At 35.6% G+C, this 17578-nt stretch overlaps 4 protein-coding genes and 1 pseudogene across 4 annotated transcripts in view; 3 read left to right on the forward strand and 2 right to left on the reverse strand.

Moving 5' to 3' along the window:
* Positions 1–512: 512 nt before the first annotated feature.
* On the forward strand, positions 513–1033 carry LOC110417630 (auxin-responsive protein SAUR23-like). The gene has a single exon (XM_021430084.1). It carries the CDS (start codon positions 592–594, stop codon positions 883–885), a length of 294 nt encoding a protein of 97 aa, XP_021285759.1. The 5' UTR covers positions 513–591; the 3' UTR covers positions 886–1033.
* Positions 1034–5049: 4016 nt separating this feature from the next.
* On the forward strand, positions 5050–5630 carry LOC110418244 (auxin-responsive protein SAUR23 pseudogene; annotated as a pseudogene).
* Positions 5631–6588: 958 nt separating this feature from the next.
* LOC149527129 (auxin-induced protein X10A-like) lies at positions 6589–7427 on the forward strand. Its single transcript, XM_089783747.1, has one exon. It carries the CDS (start codon positions 6845–6847, stop codon positions 7115–7117), a length of 273 nt encoding a protein of 90 aa, XP_089639873.1. The 5' UTR covers positions 6589–6844; the 3' UTR covers positions 7118–7427.
* Positions 7428–7612: 185 nt separating this feature from the next.
* MRL1 (Pentatricopeptide repeat (PPR) superfamily protein) lies at positions 7613–17086 on the reverse strand. The gene is made up of 19 exons (XM_021430914.2): positions 16689–17086; positions 15518–16262; positions 15124–15355; positions 14840–14903; positions 14583–14727; positions 14357–14472; positions 13795–13923; positions 13462–13635; positions 13213–13377; positions 12704–12844; positions 12311–12410; positions 11125–11233; positions 10908–10999; positions 10385–10475; positions 9635–9866; positions 9450–9542; positions 8866–8914; positions 8492–8585; positions 7613–8096 (listed from the first exon to the last, which is right to left on the reverse strand). The coding sequence occupies exons 1-19, from the start codon at positions 17013–17015 to the stop codon at positions 7862–7864; spliced, it is 3333 nt and encodes a 1110-aa protein (XP_021286589.1). The 5' UTR covers positions 17016–17086; the 3' UTR covers positions 7613–7861.
* Positions 17087–17335: 249 nt separating this feature from the next.
* The window catches only part of LOC110418073 (putative disease resistance protein RXW24L), an 8370-nt gene continuing 8127 nt past the window's right edge, over positions 17336–17578 (reverse strand). The window contains exon 7 of the mRNA XM_089783797.1: positions 17336–17419. Coding sequence (XP_089639923.1) covers positions 17336–17419 — 84 coding nt within the window. The remainder of the gene's footprint in view (positions 17420–17578) is intronic.

The raw sequence follows: 17578 nt of genomic DNA on the forward strand, positions 1-17578 counted from the left end.
GATAAGTTCTAGGCAAAGAAATCATAAACTCTTGCCACGACTGAAAGAGAAATCCAGATTTGACCAAATTGAAGAAAAGTAATTTAAATCAGAATCAATGCTTTCAACACCTAAATAATCCAAAACTTTGGATTGTTATTTAGTCAGGACACAAACGCACCACAAATCAAATGGTTGGAATGGTATTTAGGTTGTACAAAAGGACAAACATGAATATGCCTTTCAAAGTTTTCTTCAGCAAAAACTCAACACATGAATATGCTACCGATTGTTTTCAGGCATCAGCATTAGAAAAGTTGTGGAGGTGACATAAATTTGGAGAATGGCTTCAAAAGAACAAGTGGACATAAATTTGGGAAATTAAGTAATGAAAGAGGGAAAGAAAGTTAACCTAAGTGAATAAGTGAGCAAAGCCCAATTGGGAATATGGGTCCTCCTAGGAACGGCAAAACATGCTGACTATAAATACAAACATCAAGCCAGCCTTCCAGCTCCAACCTCTTTCTCAACTTAACTCTCTAAAGTCCTTTCAGCTAAAACCTGCTTAGATCAACTCCTCCTTTTCTAAACTTCTATTCTCAATCTCAAAATATGGGTTTCCGTCTGCCATCCTTGATACTCAGTTCCAGGCAAATTCTGAAACATCGTTCTGGCTTCTCTAGGAAACAACCTGATGTGCCAAAAGGCCACGTCGCAGTTTATGTTGGAGAGGAGCAGAGAAAACGTTTTGTAGTTCCAATTTCATATTTGAACCATCCTTCATTCGCAGAATTGCTCAACCGCGCAGAGGAAGAGTTTGGCTTCAATCATCCAACGGGTGGCCTGACAATTCCGTGCAAAGAAGATGCTTTTATCAATCTAACGTCTCAGCTGCATTCCTCATGAACGATGATGAACGCAGAGCAGCTCGGACACCTTTGACAAGTTATTTTCCGTTTTCGCTACAAGTTATAAATTTTATACTAATGGTGGATGTGTAAATTTTAACACATTAACAAATGAAGTTCTTGACCCTTCACGTTATCTTTTTTTCCTTGACCTGCTAGTGAAAATTCTGCTTTAATGCTAATATCACCATATATAATTTAAGTAATGCTGATTGATTACCGAAAAATTCAAATTATTTCGTTAGATTACCATAGTAATCAGAGTTGCCAATAACTTGTAGAGACTATACAACAAGAAGACAAGCAAAGTATGACAGATATTTGACTTGGCTGGTCAAGACATGCATATCTGTCTGTGTTCATTAATTAGCAATGACATAAGTTGTCCTGTTGCTCCATAAATTTGTTCAAAGCAAGGAATCTTATTGCCGCTAGCTTGTTGAGGAAAGAACCAAACTCGTCCTACTTCAGTGAGCGAGGCCTGGAATTAATGAAGGATCCTCTGAGAACCAATCTTCATACATTCTAGATTTTTCACTACACTTCAAAGAATGAGAGTGGTGCAGGGGCAGGAGCAGGAGGAGACTAAGAATCTGATGTTATCATTTATAACATCCTCAAGTTTTTACCCAAAAATTTTAGCCGAGTATTCGTATCTCTCTTTACTTATAACCTAAGTAATTAATCAAGATCAGTTCCACAAATTGGCCCAATCAGCAAAATGGACTAATCTAGGAAACCCGTCGTATGGATTAAAGCGGGTGGTTCTCTTCTCAGGGGTTGTTAAGAATGATGGAGATGCATCTGCCCGTTAGACAGTGCTAACAAGGACATGTGAAAAGCACCGTCTCCCCTCACATAGAGCGGAGAAATTGCTCTTTTCCTAGACAGAAGCAAATCAACATAGTACTATATTCGTAAATGCTTGAAGATGCTAGTAGACTCTAGCTGCCCTAGATTTTCAAAGTGTACGGCCCTCTGTTTTGAAGCATTGAATTTTGATAGTGCCTTGGCAGTGTGCTTGTACTTTTGCTGCTAAGAGGAACGAGTGGGTCTGTTGCACCAGGGCCGTAGGTCGGTGAGCGAATCCGAGAGAGAAAAAGAGAGAATTATTGAGCAAAACCATGTGAATGTGACCCTTTTGGGTGAATATCACACGTGCTTGTTGACATTTATGCAAGCGATTTTATGGATTTTTAGAGAGTTTTCTCTTTAAGATTGGCAATCCTCACAATTTTAAACAGGCTTTAATTTTCTTTCTCTTTCTTTCCAGTATTTCTTAGAGCAAGACCAAAGCAATGTTATTAATGGAGAAGCTCTTGCGTACAGCATTTCATTAACTGTATATGATCCAACTAAAATCATCAATTTCCGCAAATTTCCTGCTTTTCATGCTTTGTTTGTGCAAATTGTTTTCGTTTTAAGCACCAAGGCATTGAGAATTTCTAAACACTTGTTTGTCACCAAGGTTAACTACTTAAGTGTTATTTTGACATATAAAATGTTCCTTAACTATTCTCGATTCAAATAAATATTTATTTTTTCATTATGTTCAATTAAATATATATATATATATATATATATAGAGAGAGAGAGAGAGTGCCGGCTCTAGGTAAAGCCACTAAAGTGGTCGTTTTGAGTTCTCAAACTTTCAGTAGGCCCTTAATTTTATAATAATAACATTATTAACTGTATTGAAAATATATAAAAATTAAAATAATTATTAAAATATCTATTTATTCTCTCAAGTTTAATAAATATTTATTATTTCTTTTATATTTTTATTAATTTTTAATTATTTAACTTATTTCTCATGTAAAAGTCAAGATAACTAAAAGAATAATATATTCTCTCACTTCTCAAATTATGTGCTTAGTAAATCTTAATTTTTTATCACTTCTCAATTCTTACAATACTATTAATTCTTAATTATTTCTCTTATTTTCAATCAAATAATGGTAATATGTATTTAATGTTCTCCAATATCTTTTTTTTCTCAACTATTTTTTCTATTTATAATCTATTAATGGTAATACGTATTTAATGATTTTCAATATCTTTTTTTTCCTATATATTGAGTTAATTATTTTTTTTCAATTTATAATATACACTTTTAAATTCTTTTTTCCTCATTTGCTCTTTCTTTTGTTAATTTCAATTTTTCTCCAAAGATACGTTGGAAATCTATTATGTTATTATCTTTATAAAACCATGAGCTTTATTTGCTGTTCATAATAAACATTCAACAATTAGATATTATTATTTTAATCTTTATAGGTTTTTTACTTTAATTTAAAGTATATATTATATTATTATATTATCTCCATTTACGTCATAGTTGATGTATTGAATTAGAAATCTAACTATTTTTTTTTTGAATTTTAATAAAAAAGATCTCATTTAAATTTTTAGCTTTCAAGCTTTTAAAGTTATTGAGCCGCCTATATATATATATATATATATATATATATTTTCTGTTAAATAAATCTTATGACTAACATGACATGATACTTGTCCTTATAAATGGTGAGACTATCATGTGATGATACCATCTTGTTATATCATTATCTATCATAATAACTCAATATGTCAAATAAATGTCACATAATATAAAATGATAAAAATAATTTTGCTTAACGATAATTAGTTAATTCTTAATTATAAAAAAACTATTTAATCTAAAATAAAAATATAAAAACTTAATTGAACATAATAAAAAAATAAAAATTAATTTAAAATTTTTAAATAATTCATAACTTATTTAAGTATTATACTTTTTATTTTTACCTTTCAAAAAAATTATATTTTTCTTTTAGAAATAGGGTTAATTAGTGGAGAGGCAATGATTTTCAAAAGAAATTTGCTAAAAATCTCAACCGATTCATCAGGTCTATCAAGATGGTGAAACATAACTAACAACAAAAACAAAAAATTAAAAGCTGTAAAACCCCACAATTAGGAAATTGGGAAATAATTAGTAAGATATATTGGGAAATGTATCCCATAGTATATATAGTAAGAATACTAATCAACTAAGCACATGGTTCCACATATAAAGGGATACTCCCCATATATTTTTGGGGCATGTTCTTATTATGAGTTGCCCTAGATCCGAGAATCCATCGAGATTCATAGTTTCCTTATCTTTATTTCACAAAAAATCTGGGTAACCTGAACTTTGAACTGGAACTAGCTACAAATTTGCTCTTTTCTCGATATACAAAATTACCAGGATCTATATATCTATGAAAAATATTTTGTATAAGAATTAGTGCATGTGGGAGTGCAAACATTATTGGCAGCGTGAGACTTGGTGAATCAGTCCATGTGCCTTTACCAAATTATTGCGCAGATAAAAATGGAAATTGCCATGTGTGACCCAATCATATTATCCATCAATCTTTGAGGTTATCTTTCCTTTCTAAGTATATCTAAGGCTCCTTGTGAACCTAACGGCTTTGAAAGCAATCGAATTTTCCCAAGGTTTTTCTCTAGATTTTCTTAAATTAGTTATAGTATGTAATCCATTAACCAAAACCCAAAAACCAAAAACTGAATAAATTCCTAGAAACAGCAGTTTTGACAATTATTTTTTTTAAAAAAATACTAATAGAACTTTCCCAATTGTTCTAATTGTTCTCTCAAAGAGTAATGATGTAATTTCCAATGTGGATATATAGTTCGGAGGTTGAATAGATTGGAAAGTAAAATTATTCAATGGTTCCAGATGGAATGGGGAAAATGAAGCCCAACGTTAATATTGACTGTTCCTAAGACAAAACTTTTGAATGATCAATGCCGGAAATCTAATTGTAATGCTAGCCAACCGTATATACATGACGTCTTTGATGAGATTACGGAGATAGCAACTGGGACTCACATGAATATTGTTTTATTTCATCTAAAAACTCATCACATGAATTTGCTGCTTTGTTATCTGAGGCATCAACATTTGGAACTCTACCATGGATGTGTTCACATTGCGCCCGTAAATGTTTAGACTATTAGATAGTGAATAGATGAGAGAGAGAAAGAGGAGGAGATAAGCTTTTGAGCTTTTTGGTCAAGGCCATGTGAGTGTTTCAGGAGGCGGGCCATCTGTTCAAAGCCATGGCTGCCTATAAATACAAACACCAACAAGGCTTTCAACTCCAAGGGACTATCATTCTCAGTTCTGTGAAGCAAAACCCACTTTCGATCAGCTTCTTTTGTTTTAATTTTTTTTTCCACTTCAACTCAATATCAGATATGGGTATCCGTTTACCTTCCGTGATTCTTCATGCCAAGCAAGTTCTCAAACTGCAGTCCAGGAACCAGATAAATGTTCCAAAAGGCCACATTGCGGTCTACGTTGGGGAAATCCAGAAGACAAGATTTGTCGTTCCCATATCATACTTGAACCACCCTTCTTTCCTAGATTTGCTCAACCGGGCAGAGGAAGAGTTTGGCTTCAATCATCCGATGGGCGGTCTTACAATTCCGTGCGACGAAGATGCCTTTATCGATCTCACTTCTCGGTTGCATTCCTCCTGAAAGATGAACGAGAAAATGATCTAGCCAGAATTTTAGAAGATTTGTTAGTTAAATTCTTTCAATCCCTTGTAGAATATACAAGAAATGTAAATCTCTAATGCTTTTGAACACTTGACATGATAGTGAGTGAAGAGATTGATTGTACATGCTCTCTCCCACCAAGATGTTGTCAATCAATGATAATGAAAAGTCTTTGTTATTTGAATATTATTTAATTCTCTTCAATATTGGTTCTTGAGTTTGTGAAGATTCATATTGCTGGCATATAAAACAGAGTATCATCAATTAATCATGATAGCTCCATTCATCAAGAATTCTGATTGATAGTTACCTTAAGGTTAACTTATTCTGAGAGGCTTTGCACCCAACAATGGAGGAGTGAAGAGACAAAAAAAACTCATAAAACAAGAGCCATGAAAACCTTCAATCATTACCTTGATAAACATTAGTAAGTTAGGGTATATTTTGACAAACTACAACACTAGATTGCTAATATATGAATCAAAGTAAGATTTCGCTGCAGAAAAGTAAACTTGGCAATTTTGACATTGTCCTTAATTTGTGATTAGACGGTAATAAACTGTGAAGATTTAGGCTGAGAAGCCTTCTATCTATATAGTTTAATTAAGCTTAAAATCCTATCATATTCTTGTTTAATTTACAAACCATAATTCTTGTTTAATTTATCTTTTGATAAAATGAAAGATTCCAAGACTAGATAAGTGCGTTCCAGCCCAGATTAAGCACCCAGATTATGCTGATTGATGGCCATTGAGTTGTGTTAGTCAATCAGTCTTCTTTTCTGGCTCTCTCGGGACTCGATGACAGGTATGAACAAGTCACTGCTCGCCAGGGACTGTGTCAAATTACAACAGATACGACCTGGCGGCCTCAAACCACACAATTCCACTGTGTCACCCCCTAAAAGCAGCGGGTCCACTGTTATCTTTGTTGCACAAAATGCTCCTCAGATGGACGTGTGCCACTTTCCTCTGTCCAGTGTACGGCAACTGAATTGAGAGCTTACCAAATACTGAGAAATGACAAGTCCTGGAGGTTGGAGATGTCAGTTGGGCACTGACTAGGAAGCAAAAAGGATGGGTCTCTTTCTCAAAAAAAAAAGGGTAGATAAAATGAAAAGGATCAAATGAGAGAGCGCGTACGTGAAGAGCAGGAGAGGTTGTTGAGCTTGGTGAGCAAAGCCATGTGAGCTTTTGCATAGGAGGGTCCTCTCAGGATCCCCACTTCTATATCTGCTGACAACACACGTATAAACCATTTGGTTTTTTATTATTTGAAATCATGGTGCAACCTCTAGGAATTCTATATAAATACAAGAAGATAGCGGCTCCATCCCCCTGCTCCAAGGCTTTCTGCACTTGTAAATTCAAACAAATTTCTAGTCCAATTTTGTGACAATCATCATGGGTTTTCGTTTGCCATCCATTATGGTTATTGCTAAGCAAATTCTTAAAGGCAGCACCCTCGGTCGGGTGTGCCAAAAGGACACATTGGTCCAAAGAAACCTGTTTGTCGTTCCGATCTCTTTATCGAACCATCCTTCATTTGCAGTTGCAGACTTGCTCAACCAAGCAGAGGAAGAGTTCGGCTTCAATCACCCAATGGGCGGTTTAACAATACCATGCAAAGAAGACACTTTTATCGATCTTGCTGCTCGGTTGAATGCCTTGCTATGACAGAAAGGAACAAAGAAATTCCTGTACAATTTTGACAAGCTCGACGTTACTCGTTCCTTTCCACACTTGTAAAATAAAGAACTTGTGGCCAACCCCATGTATGTATAGCCCGCTCCTGTAAGTACTGAGCAGACCAACATCTGATTCTTGCATTTTAAACCTCTTCATCTCTGTTCGCACCAACATCAGGTTGTAGAGCTAGTTTTTTGGTTGAAATTTGCTGAAATCCACGCTATGAAATGACCAAAACTGCGAGTTTGCTTACACAGTGTGTGCCAAGTCAATAATAACTTAATCACTAACAAGCACTTGTTGGAAATATGTCAACTCTGTTTTCTGCCTTAATATATAGAATATTTTACAAGGTGGTTTACGATGCGATACATAACTTGATGTGACAACCCTCGGAGAGATACTTATTATTAACCTTGACGACTGATTTAATGTGGTCAGATGTTATACTTCACAAAATGAAGATACGAAATCCCTCCCCCACCCTCTATACACCAAAGACCATAAGATCAGATTCTCTGTTTACGACCCCAGCAACCACTCCTCAATCTAGCCACTAAATGGGAGCTTCTGCCTTTTATTTGCACTTTCCTTGGATTCCAAGGTAGCAACCAAAGCATGACCAAGAGCATGAAAGTGGAAATCAGTGGTTGAATTGCTAAAGAGCGCCGGCTTACATTTGAGGAAACACAAAACTAATCCTTCCAAGTTGCAGTTCTGAAAATTCTGCGCTTAATCCAAAGACAGATTGCCAGCTCGAATGTTGCGTTGCTGATGGGAGATTCCTTTTCCCAATTGCATTCGGGAGGCATTCCACTCTCCTGGTTTTCCAGTGAAAGGAGAAGCACGCTTTGGTTGAAACCATCTTCTTAATGCAAGTCCATTGATTCTGATTTTCCCGAACGATTCATTCCCTTGGTATGGCAATCCAATCCTTCTCAATAATGCTGCAATTGCCTGGCCAATCCTGTCCACCAAAATTAATTGACATAAAAGAATTATCAATCCATTATAATTGATGACTAAAATGGACTAAAACAAAGAGGTTTGTCAAAATATCTTTCTCATTTTATGACATATAACTTGATATGGCATCTCTAGTTTCCGCTGCAAAAATAACTAAGTATATAATGACAACTGTAGACCATCAGCAGCTCATAACAGGCTAGCTCTTTGTTTTCTGTCGGAACATTCTTTTTTATTCTTAATTTTTAATAAAAATTACTTTCTGAACCATTAAATTAACCGTTTAATAAACTATTACAGATATCTAGCATTGATAGTCTGGTGTCTCCTATAAAATACTTGAGGGAAGTGTGGTATGTTTATGTGAATGCTTATGCAAGTAGAAACTCCTCTGACCTTCCAGCAAGATTAATTGATTTCTCCCTTTCAGGGGTCAAGACTTGTGCCTTCTCCAAGGGCAGTAATACAGATATACTGGGCAATTTTGCACCTACACAAAAACCAGGGTACCCAAGAATACCAACAGAAGTTAGTAATTCAACTGCGCAAGCTATCACCAGCAATGCTACAAATTTTGTCCAATTTAATAAGTTGTTTCTGTCATTTGATTATCACTATCACAAGAAAACAATCCATCCTAATCTGAAAAAAAGATATGTATACAAAATACTTTACAGTCTTATGTTAAATGCTTCTCGTAAGGGATAACTTAAAAGTCGGGCAAATCCCAGAGCTAACAAATAACACAGAATAAAAGGAGATCATATTACCAGCAGCAAGCCGATGCTTGAGACCTTTCAATATGGTTAATAGGTAAACCTGAAATTTTTTTCATAGGAATTAGTAATATGAAATCTTTAACTAAGGCAGTAGATAGTTGCTTCAATTAGCCATACACACAAAGTATAAATTGTTAATGTTGAACAAGTTTTGACATTTTATTCATTTTTTTCTTCATTACAACTAATAGTCATATCTTTATAATACCATGTAGGAATTTGGAACAATAAAGAAAACAGATTCTTATCAAAATTGAAAAAAAAAAAAAGAATGAGAAAAGAAGAAAAAAAGCAAGGAAGGGAAAAGAAAAAACAAGGAAATGTCTCAGGTTAATCAAATTCCAGCAGTTAGAAACAATAATAGTTCTACAAAGATCAGCAAAGAAAATCATAAAGACCAAGCAGTTCAAGGCTTCAAGCATTCATATTGTTGGTAAACTACAAGGTGTGCAGTGCTTCCAAGTTCCAATGCACTCTCATAGGAAGCAGTAAGCCTTAATGCATGCCAAACATAAACTTCCTTAATAATAAGCAATTTTTTAATAATATTTCGTATAATAGAGAGATTCACACACCTCCGCCATATTAATTTGCAACTCTCTTGCATCAACAACAATAGGACTTTCTTTGAAGGATACACATGGAACAATCCCAAAAGACGCAGCCTCCTATAAAAGGGTAACAAGCATTAAATAAAACACCCTTTACTTTCAAAGCTCGAGCACAAAGATATGGCTGACTACAGTTGTTCATTACTTACCTCAAGTAATGAAAAAGCACGAGGATCATATTCACCAAATCCATCTATCAACGAACTGAGGCTAGAGCATCTTGTTGCATCAGGACTAACTTCCAGGTTCTCAACGAGTCTACTTTTCAAAGAATCATCACGAGGGAGCTGCAAACATCCTAAAATTTGTGAAATAACTTCCATGGTAGGTACTGTACCAGCAACAATAGTTTCACGGTAGACTGCCAGGGCAACGGACGTCCTAAAAGAAAGGAGGACATTAGACATCAGTTATAACCAAAACTTTTGGTAGAAATAAATATAGAAAGCAGCTCAAAGTGAGGAAGTAGAAAGCTTCTGCTCAGATCTACATCCTGCAACAGGAGAGAGAGCTTTGTGCACATTCAAAAAGATCTTCCCCATTCATTATTAATCATCAAAGTCATATTTTTAAAAAATTAAGATAGCTATAAAAGCCTCTAGAAACAAAAAAAAAAAAAACTTTATTGCCATGAAGTTGGAAAGTTAGCCCTACTCCCACCCTTCAGGTAATCACTTAAAAAGTAAAGCGAAAGCTAACACAACTAAAAGGGAGTAAAGTATAATCTCCCCTTAAATATAGAATACAGACAAGTTGCGGAGTAATCTCCTCCTCCCCCTCCCCCCACTCCACTCCAAAAAAAATCTGCAATTTTGCACTTTTACTTTAATTTGTCTACTAAGTTGTTCACAATGTATTTGATTAACATAATACTTGTACTTGTCAAAGGAATCAAGTACCATTTGTTTTCAATATGCGGCCGTCCTGAATTGAAAGACAAAACAGGCTCACCAACCTTACAAGCCTTCTCAAATCTTCGCAAGCACATACCTTCAAAGAGATAATATTGAAAGAATTAATATAACATCCTTGAGGATGATGTGTATGTCTGAGTGTGTGTACATCATAAAATTATCTTGAATTACAAAAAGTAAGGCATCATGTCTTTTAAATCAGTTTAAAAAAAAAATTAAAAAAGGTGTATAGCATGGACATGTGGCTGATATCCACAGTATTTGGTTAAAAACATTTGAAAGTCATGATAAGAAGCCAAATGCATCACATCAAACTGTCACATTATATTACTTCCAAAAAATGAACTTGCTACAGGCAATATGGAATTAATTTGAGGGGAGGGGATAGGGAGGAAATTCAACATGACATGATTCCTACTTATATTGGATACAGCGTGGAATAGCAAGGTAAAAGTCATTCAAAAGGTAATATCATAGCACCATTAAGCAGAACACTGTTTAAACTTACCGATTATGCATCTAGACATGACGAGGTTAGGTGCAACCCCATCTTTTCTTGCTTGAGAGAGGAGCATGAGGCCTACTTCAAGATCATCCTTTCTATTAAAGACAGGGTGATGGGGGAAAACGGAGTCAATGCACCGAACTTCAGAGGTTCACTGGATAAAAGCATACACATATGATTGATGCGTGCAATTGATACTAAGAGAACTCGGTGCACTTACCTTTCACTTGCCACCAAAAGAGTGGAGTATGTTATAGTATTTGGACACAATCCCAAATCCTCCATCTCTGATAGAATTTCCAGGGCCTTTGGCAGCTGATCTGCTTCACCTGTATTTGAGTCTGATAGTATCATCTCATACTCCAATATCATTATAAACTTATTACATTCAGAGAAAGCATATCTATTTCATACTTTAAGATTATCAGTGCTCTAAGCCTTTAGCCTACGCCATAAAGGGTTGAAGGAGATTCAGCCTTGCAAGAAAAAGGCATAATTTGCATTGACCTCTATGACAATTTAAAAACTTGTTTCAAAGAGAGAAAAACCCCGCAACCAATGTATAAACTGATCTTGAATCACAGTAACCTAGCTATGGAAACTATCAAGGTACTGGAATACTGTATGCAGTTTATGAAATAAGGATTACTTCAAAACTAGAGTGCATGTATTATATGTTGTGCAATAATTATATGCATATAATTTCCATACAGACACCAAAAGTAAGTATATGATCCACCTTTCATCGTTCCTCATTCTACATTTTAAATACTTAAAAGCAATTCAACTTAGCAGCATGACACTTTGTTGCCAGCATTTAATATTCAAAAACTTCAAGCAGGAAACAACATAGAAGCAAAAACCTCACTAAAATCTGTAGTTCATCTAAGATCTCATTTCTGCTCAGCGTCAGCCTTAAGGATACCTTAATGCAAAAACGTACTTGCTGTGAGATGTTAAGAAAAGGTTTGCAAAGTATGATATTCAAAAAATTTGTCAGACATTAGAGATCTTCGAATGGCAAACAAATCTAACACAACCACTTTAAGCCATCTCCTCTTCACAAATATCCTATAAAAGTGGTGCACTTCATCAAGTTATCAAGACAGTGAGACCGTTCTGTACATATATCCATGGATAACATGTTATCACACCTTATAATCAATCCAAAGTTCCAAACATCCTGTAATTTATGAGCCTAAAAAGAAAGAGACAGCTCATTTACTCTTCACAGCTGGAAGCATCTCCTCATCATCATAAAACTAGTAAAGTAAGGAATATCAGAATGAGGAAATACAAGAAAGTATACTTTCCAAAGCAGATTTGGAGTTTCAAAAAAAATAGTCCAATTATCGTATAATAAAGTATTTACATGAAAAATAAATAAGCAACAGATGGAGACTTACACAAGGAAGTAATTAAAGCATTAACTGTAGAAACTGTTAAATTCAGTTTAACAGCCTTTATATTTTCATACAGCTCCAGTGCCTTCTGCCACTTTTTAGCCTGAATTAATTCAGAAAAATTATCATTGTCATAACAGGATTGGTGGCATACAAATTTTGTATGTATGTAAAGTTTGATCCAAGACACCGTACAGCATGTTTGCATGCCCGAGCTGAGAAATACAAAATTCAAATGATTCTGCAAGTGTCTATTTTGGGACCAGGAATAAACCTTAAACATCATGTCTATAGGTTCAAACATACATACATAATAGTAATGTACTTCTTAGTACATTACATAATAGTAATAATGTTAAATCAACATTCAAAAAAAGACTGCCTGATTACACTTACGTTGCTGCAGGCTCCCATCAATGAACTATATGACACAATCCCAATATTTATCCCTTGATTCTTCGCTTCCTCTAGGATTTCAAAAGCAGCATCCAGCTGTCCAGCATGCCCTGCAGCATCTATTAATGCACTTATAAACACCTGCAGAAAAGGAAGCATGATTAAGATATTGCTGTGATAGCCAAAAGATCCAAAAAAGAAAGTAATCAAAATACTGTAAACAATGAAAATTACTGGGCAAAAAAATATTTATAACGATGACAATTAATCTGGAATCAAAGGAGATGGTAACTTAGATGCAAAAATTGAAGTTTAGTGAATATCACAACATTTAAAAGTCTTACTATATTAGTTGCGGGAGCTGCTAGTTTATCTTAGAACAAGAATGTGCTAAATTTCCAGTCAAGGGAATTGCAGTCATTTTCTTTAAGCCCAGCAGCTGGTGTGCTGACCAATTAGAGGGACAGGGGGGAGAAGGAGAAAAGAAAGGAAGAGACGTACGAACATACCTCATCAGGAGCCACACCTTTTCTTTTCATGTCACTATAGACACTGCATGCAAACTCCCAATCACCAGTCTGGCTGCAAGAATTAACAGCAATTGTATAAACTTCTGGAGTACCCTTGATGTTGAATTCATGTATCATCTTGTATACGTCCCGTGCCCGATCAACCTGTAAGCAATACATTATGCTAAGTCAATCATTACAGAAGAAAAAGGAATACTGAGAAAATATGAGAAGAATTGATATGCACACCTGATCAGCATTTGAGCATGCCTTTATCAATGCACCAACAGTGATGTGATCAGGGTCTATAGGCTGTGTTTCAGCCATCATTTCTGCTAACACATCAAAAGCACGATCCACTGCTCCAGATTGACCACATGCAGTGATAAGTGCATTGAATACAACTCGGTCTGGCTTTACATTCTACTGCATACATTGTCTCGTCAGTGCAAAGATTTAGCCACATTTCAAATAAAAATTGGCAAGAACCTCCAGTAGAGCCTTGTTTCTGGAAAACTATTTACATATGATAAAATAAGGGTTAAATGAATGGGAGTAAATAATTTCAGTTCACAACAATACCTTAGATCTCATTATTCCATAAGCACCAAATGCCTTGGCCACTTGCCCAGCTCTGGCACAACCATCAATCAGTGCTCCATATGTATTAACGTTAGGTTCCACTCCAGAATTCACCATCTCATGAAATACCTAGGGAGTCACATTAACAATCAGTTTACTAGTAAGTTATAGATTGATTTTATGAAATGTAATTGAAAAACCAATTAGGACCACAGGTTCATCAGATAGATTTGGTCATCATGAGATATGCAATGAAAATTGGGAGAAGCACCTTTTTTTTCTTTTTTGACCATTTATATCAGTTTAGCACTCAAAGAAATTTGGACAAATACATTGGAAGAAAGAAAGTTATAGGCGCAGAAATTTCAACTTCAATTTTCAAAACAAAAAAGGATTAAACAAGAATTCTCTTTATATGTATAAATCAGGTTGAGAAGGAAGAACTTCCACGTAGAGGAAAGATAAGAAAAAGCAAAAGGAGAATGCAAACTGTTGCAGCAAGGACAACCTAAACAGTAAAAGTTTTATCGGTACCAAGAAAAGTTAGAAGAAGTTTCCATACCTCAAACATTGTATCCACCTTTCCACTTTTGGCACATGTTGATATTAATGTAGTGTAAAGTTTGCAATCAGCTTTGAACCCAGCTTCTTGGACAAATCGTAAAACTTCAAAGGCTCCTAAATTTTGGAAAGGCATTAGATATTCAAAGATATTCGGAACAAGAAGTAATCTGTCCTGGTTGAGTGTTTGACAGAAGCAACAGCATGCCAACACTTAATAGACTCACCCTCTGAATCTTGAGAACTTGCACAGACAGACATCAGCATATTAAATGTACTCAAGGTTGGGTTTGGAATCAGCTTGGTGAAACAGAAAGCTTCTTTTACAGCCTTTTGCCTATTGCAGATTTTGAAAAACTTTGCATGATAAACCTGAAACCAAACAACCATACTCTCACAAAAGAGAATAAGAATATGACATTCACACTAGTCTACTTCTTTTTTCTCAAAAAACAAAGAAATATATCCAAATCACCAGCCCTACCTTATTCATATCAAGTAAACCCCTTTGTTCCATATCTTCAAGCAAATCTACACAATCACTTAACCTAATATGCATCAAAGACAAGATCAAGAGGTGCAAAGAAATGATATAAGAAAAAGGAAAGGTTATAATAGATGCCATCATGAAGTTAAAATTTCTCGATGCCTGATAAAAATAGTAAAACGTTTGGCCTCATTTTAGAGTCAAGCTTTCGATAGATATTCAACTAGTCTTGCCAAAGAGGACAAATGGAGTTTCAGAACATGAAGTGAATGGAAAGTTACCTTCCATCTCTTAGTAGACGATTGTAAGTTCTGAAATGATCTTCAGGACACTGCTTGTTGTCAGCAAGCATCCCATTTGGGAAGGGAATCTGGGGCAACTTTGTATCCTTCTCCTGAATGGAGTGTCTTTTTCCCTTGTCTCTTGGAATTTCCCCACCCCTTCCAAAGTCTTTTCTTTTGTGAGAAGAGACTCTTTTGGAATACGCCTGAGCTACTTTTCCTTCGGCCATAACTGGATGAAAAGTGTACCTTAAACAATGTTAGTAAAGGAAAATCCAAATTCAGGATGAACTGCTGAAACAGGGAATAAAGTAAAGATGAGAGAGACATTGATGCTAAACTACAACATACATTAAGATGGGATCATAATGAGAGATGTCTTTTATGGCATAACCTGGAGTTTGGAGAGAGTTCTTTGATGATAACTGGGCCTTTTTTAGTTCACTATTCTGCATCAGTGAAGAAAAACTATTGCTATTTGAAGAGAACACACGAGAAGATGCTGGTTTGAGACCATTTAAGTTTGTTGAAGATTTTGCCACCAAGTGGTCTGCCTCATAGAAGGTGTGAAGCTCTTCTCTGACAGATTCTTTGAATATGTCATAATGTCTAGTAGCTTCACCTTCTCCAACAAGGACATGAGCATCTTTTACAAGAACTGAAGAAGCACTAGACTTAGGCTCTACAGCTGGTCTCGGAAGATCAGCTTCAAATTCATTTACTCTTTCAACTTCTTCCAAATGCAGTTCAGACATTTCTGCTGCAAACATATGCGGCTGCACTGCCCCTGATTCAAGCAGCCCAGTGAGTGGAAGAGGTAGATCAGTAGTTCCAGATTCTTCAGAAACATCAAAACCATTAGCAGTAACTGCTTGACAATCAGCACCACTTGAAACTGATGTTGTATGCAACAGAGAAACATCATCCGCGACAGCAGCTTCTTGAAACTGCAAAAGCACCTCTTTACTTTCAGAAGCATAAGTGGCTTCTTTTATCTCCTCTTTCAAATCATCCTTTCCTTTTGCAAAGTTCTCCTTTTTAAGATCCCTGATGTCCAAAACCTGACTCTCAGCGGTCTGGACCGCCCCATCTTTTCCTAATCCTTGTTGAGGTAAAGCAGAACGTGAGGAACCAGATACCTGCACAGGGGCATCATATTAGAAAAGTTAGTTACATCAGGAAATAAACTCATTTAAATCCAACTGTAGCCCAATCTTTAGAATGTCGTCAATCATAATATAGAAAGAAAAACCATCACAATTACCATGAAATAAATTGTGCTCTCAAGTTAGCTCTAAAACAAATAAAACATAAGCATCATGGCATATCAATTAATGATCACTTGTTCTGAATGTTTAAAACGTATCCAAACTTCCTCGTTTCTGCTGTGCATTCACAACTCAAAAAATTTCAAGCTTTGTCCGATAGTTCTTTCCATAATTAGCATGATTGGTCCAACACTTAATACAGGGTCAGATAATGAAAACAAACTAGAAAAAAAAAACAATTTAGCAAAAGATCATTTAAACCGAATAGAAAACTCCAATTTCAATCAGTCCACTCACCTTTTTTGAACTCTCAATCTTTCTAAAAAACTGATTGTAGCAAGCAAGGGATAAAGCAGATAATGCGGTGACACCGATGACAACGAGAACCAAATTGGGGTCGATAGAAGCTCTGAGGATAAAGCGAGGAGAGTGGAGGCGCAGAAACCCCAAGTTTTTGTGTTTCTTTCTTAGAGAAGAAGCAGCGCCGGGAGGCCTGAGAGTGTGATTGAAACCAAAGAATTGTCGACTGATTAGAGGGAGGTTAGTGCAAGAGCGCAATGGAGAAGAAGGTGGGAGAGTTGGGGTTTGGAATTTTGAAGAGAAGAAGACCGTGTTGGAATCCATTGACGGAAGCACATAGAAAAGAGAGGATAGAGTGAGAATAGGAAAGGAGAGGAGGAGGTTATCAAGTGACGAAACGACCGATGCTCTGTTTCAGTTAATACAACAACGGATAGTGTTGCTGACGTGGCAAATATTGTATTTTGTTTTCTTGAGAAAATGGAAATCAATCACAATATCGATATCAATTTTCCAGATAAAGTTTTTCTGAGAGATAAGATCTTAAATGATGAAACAACAAAAAAAAAAAAGAAAGAAAGAAAATGGAGCATTACCTTGATAAAGAAAAATTTTCCACAACAAATGAAAAAAGGAACCGATATCTAAACATTATTGATCGAATCAATCAATTTCACTTCAATAAATTCAAAAGAAAGTAAGCTTAGAAATGGGTAACGAAAGATTACCTGATGATCATAATTCAATCATCACAATTTTGAAATATGATAGAAGGCACATGTTGGACTTTGTATGATTCTTCTCCTCCTTCAATCAGTTTATCTTTGAATGCTTTTGGCATCATTTCGATCTTCAACTCTTTGAGGGTTGTGATGAACCTCAACTCA

Source organism: Theobroma umbraticum, unplaced genomic scaffold (genome assembly GCF_002168275.2).
Source record: "Theobroma umbraticum cultivar Fairchild unplaced genomic scaffold, ASM216827v3 scaffold_50.0, whole genome shotgun sequence".
NCBI lineage: Eukaryota > Viridiplantae > Streptophyta > Magnoliopsida > Malvales > Malvaceae > Theobroma > Theobroma umbraticum.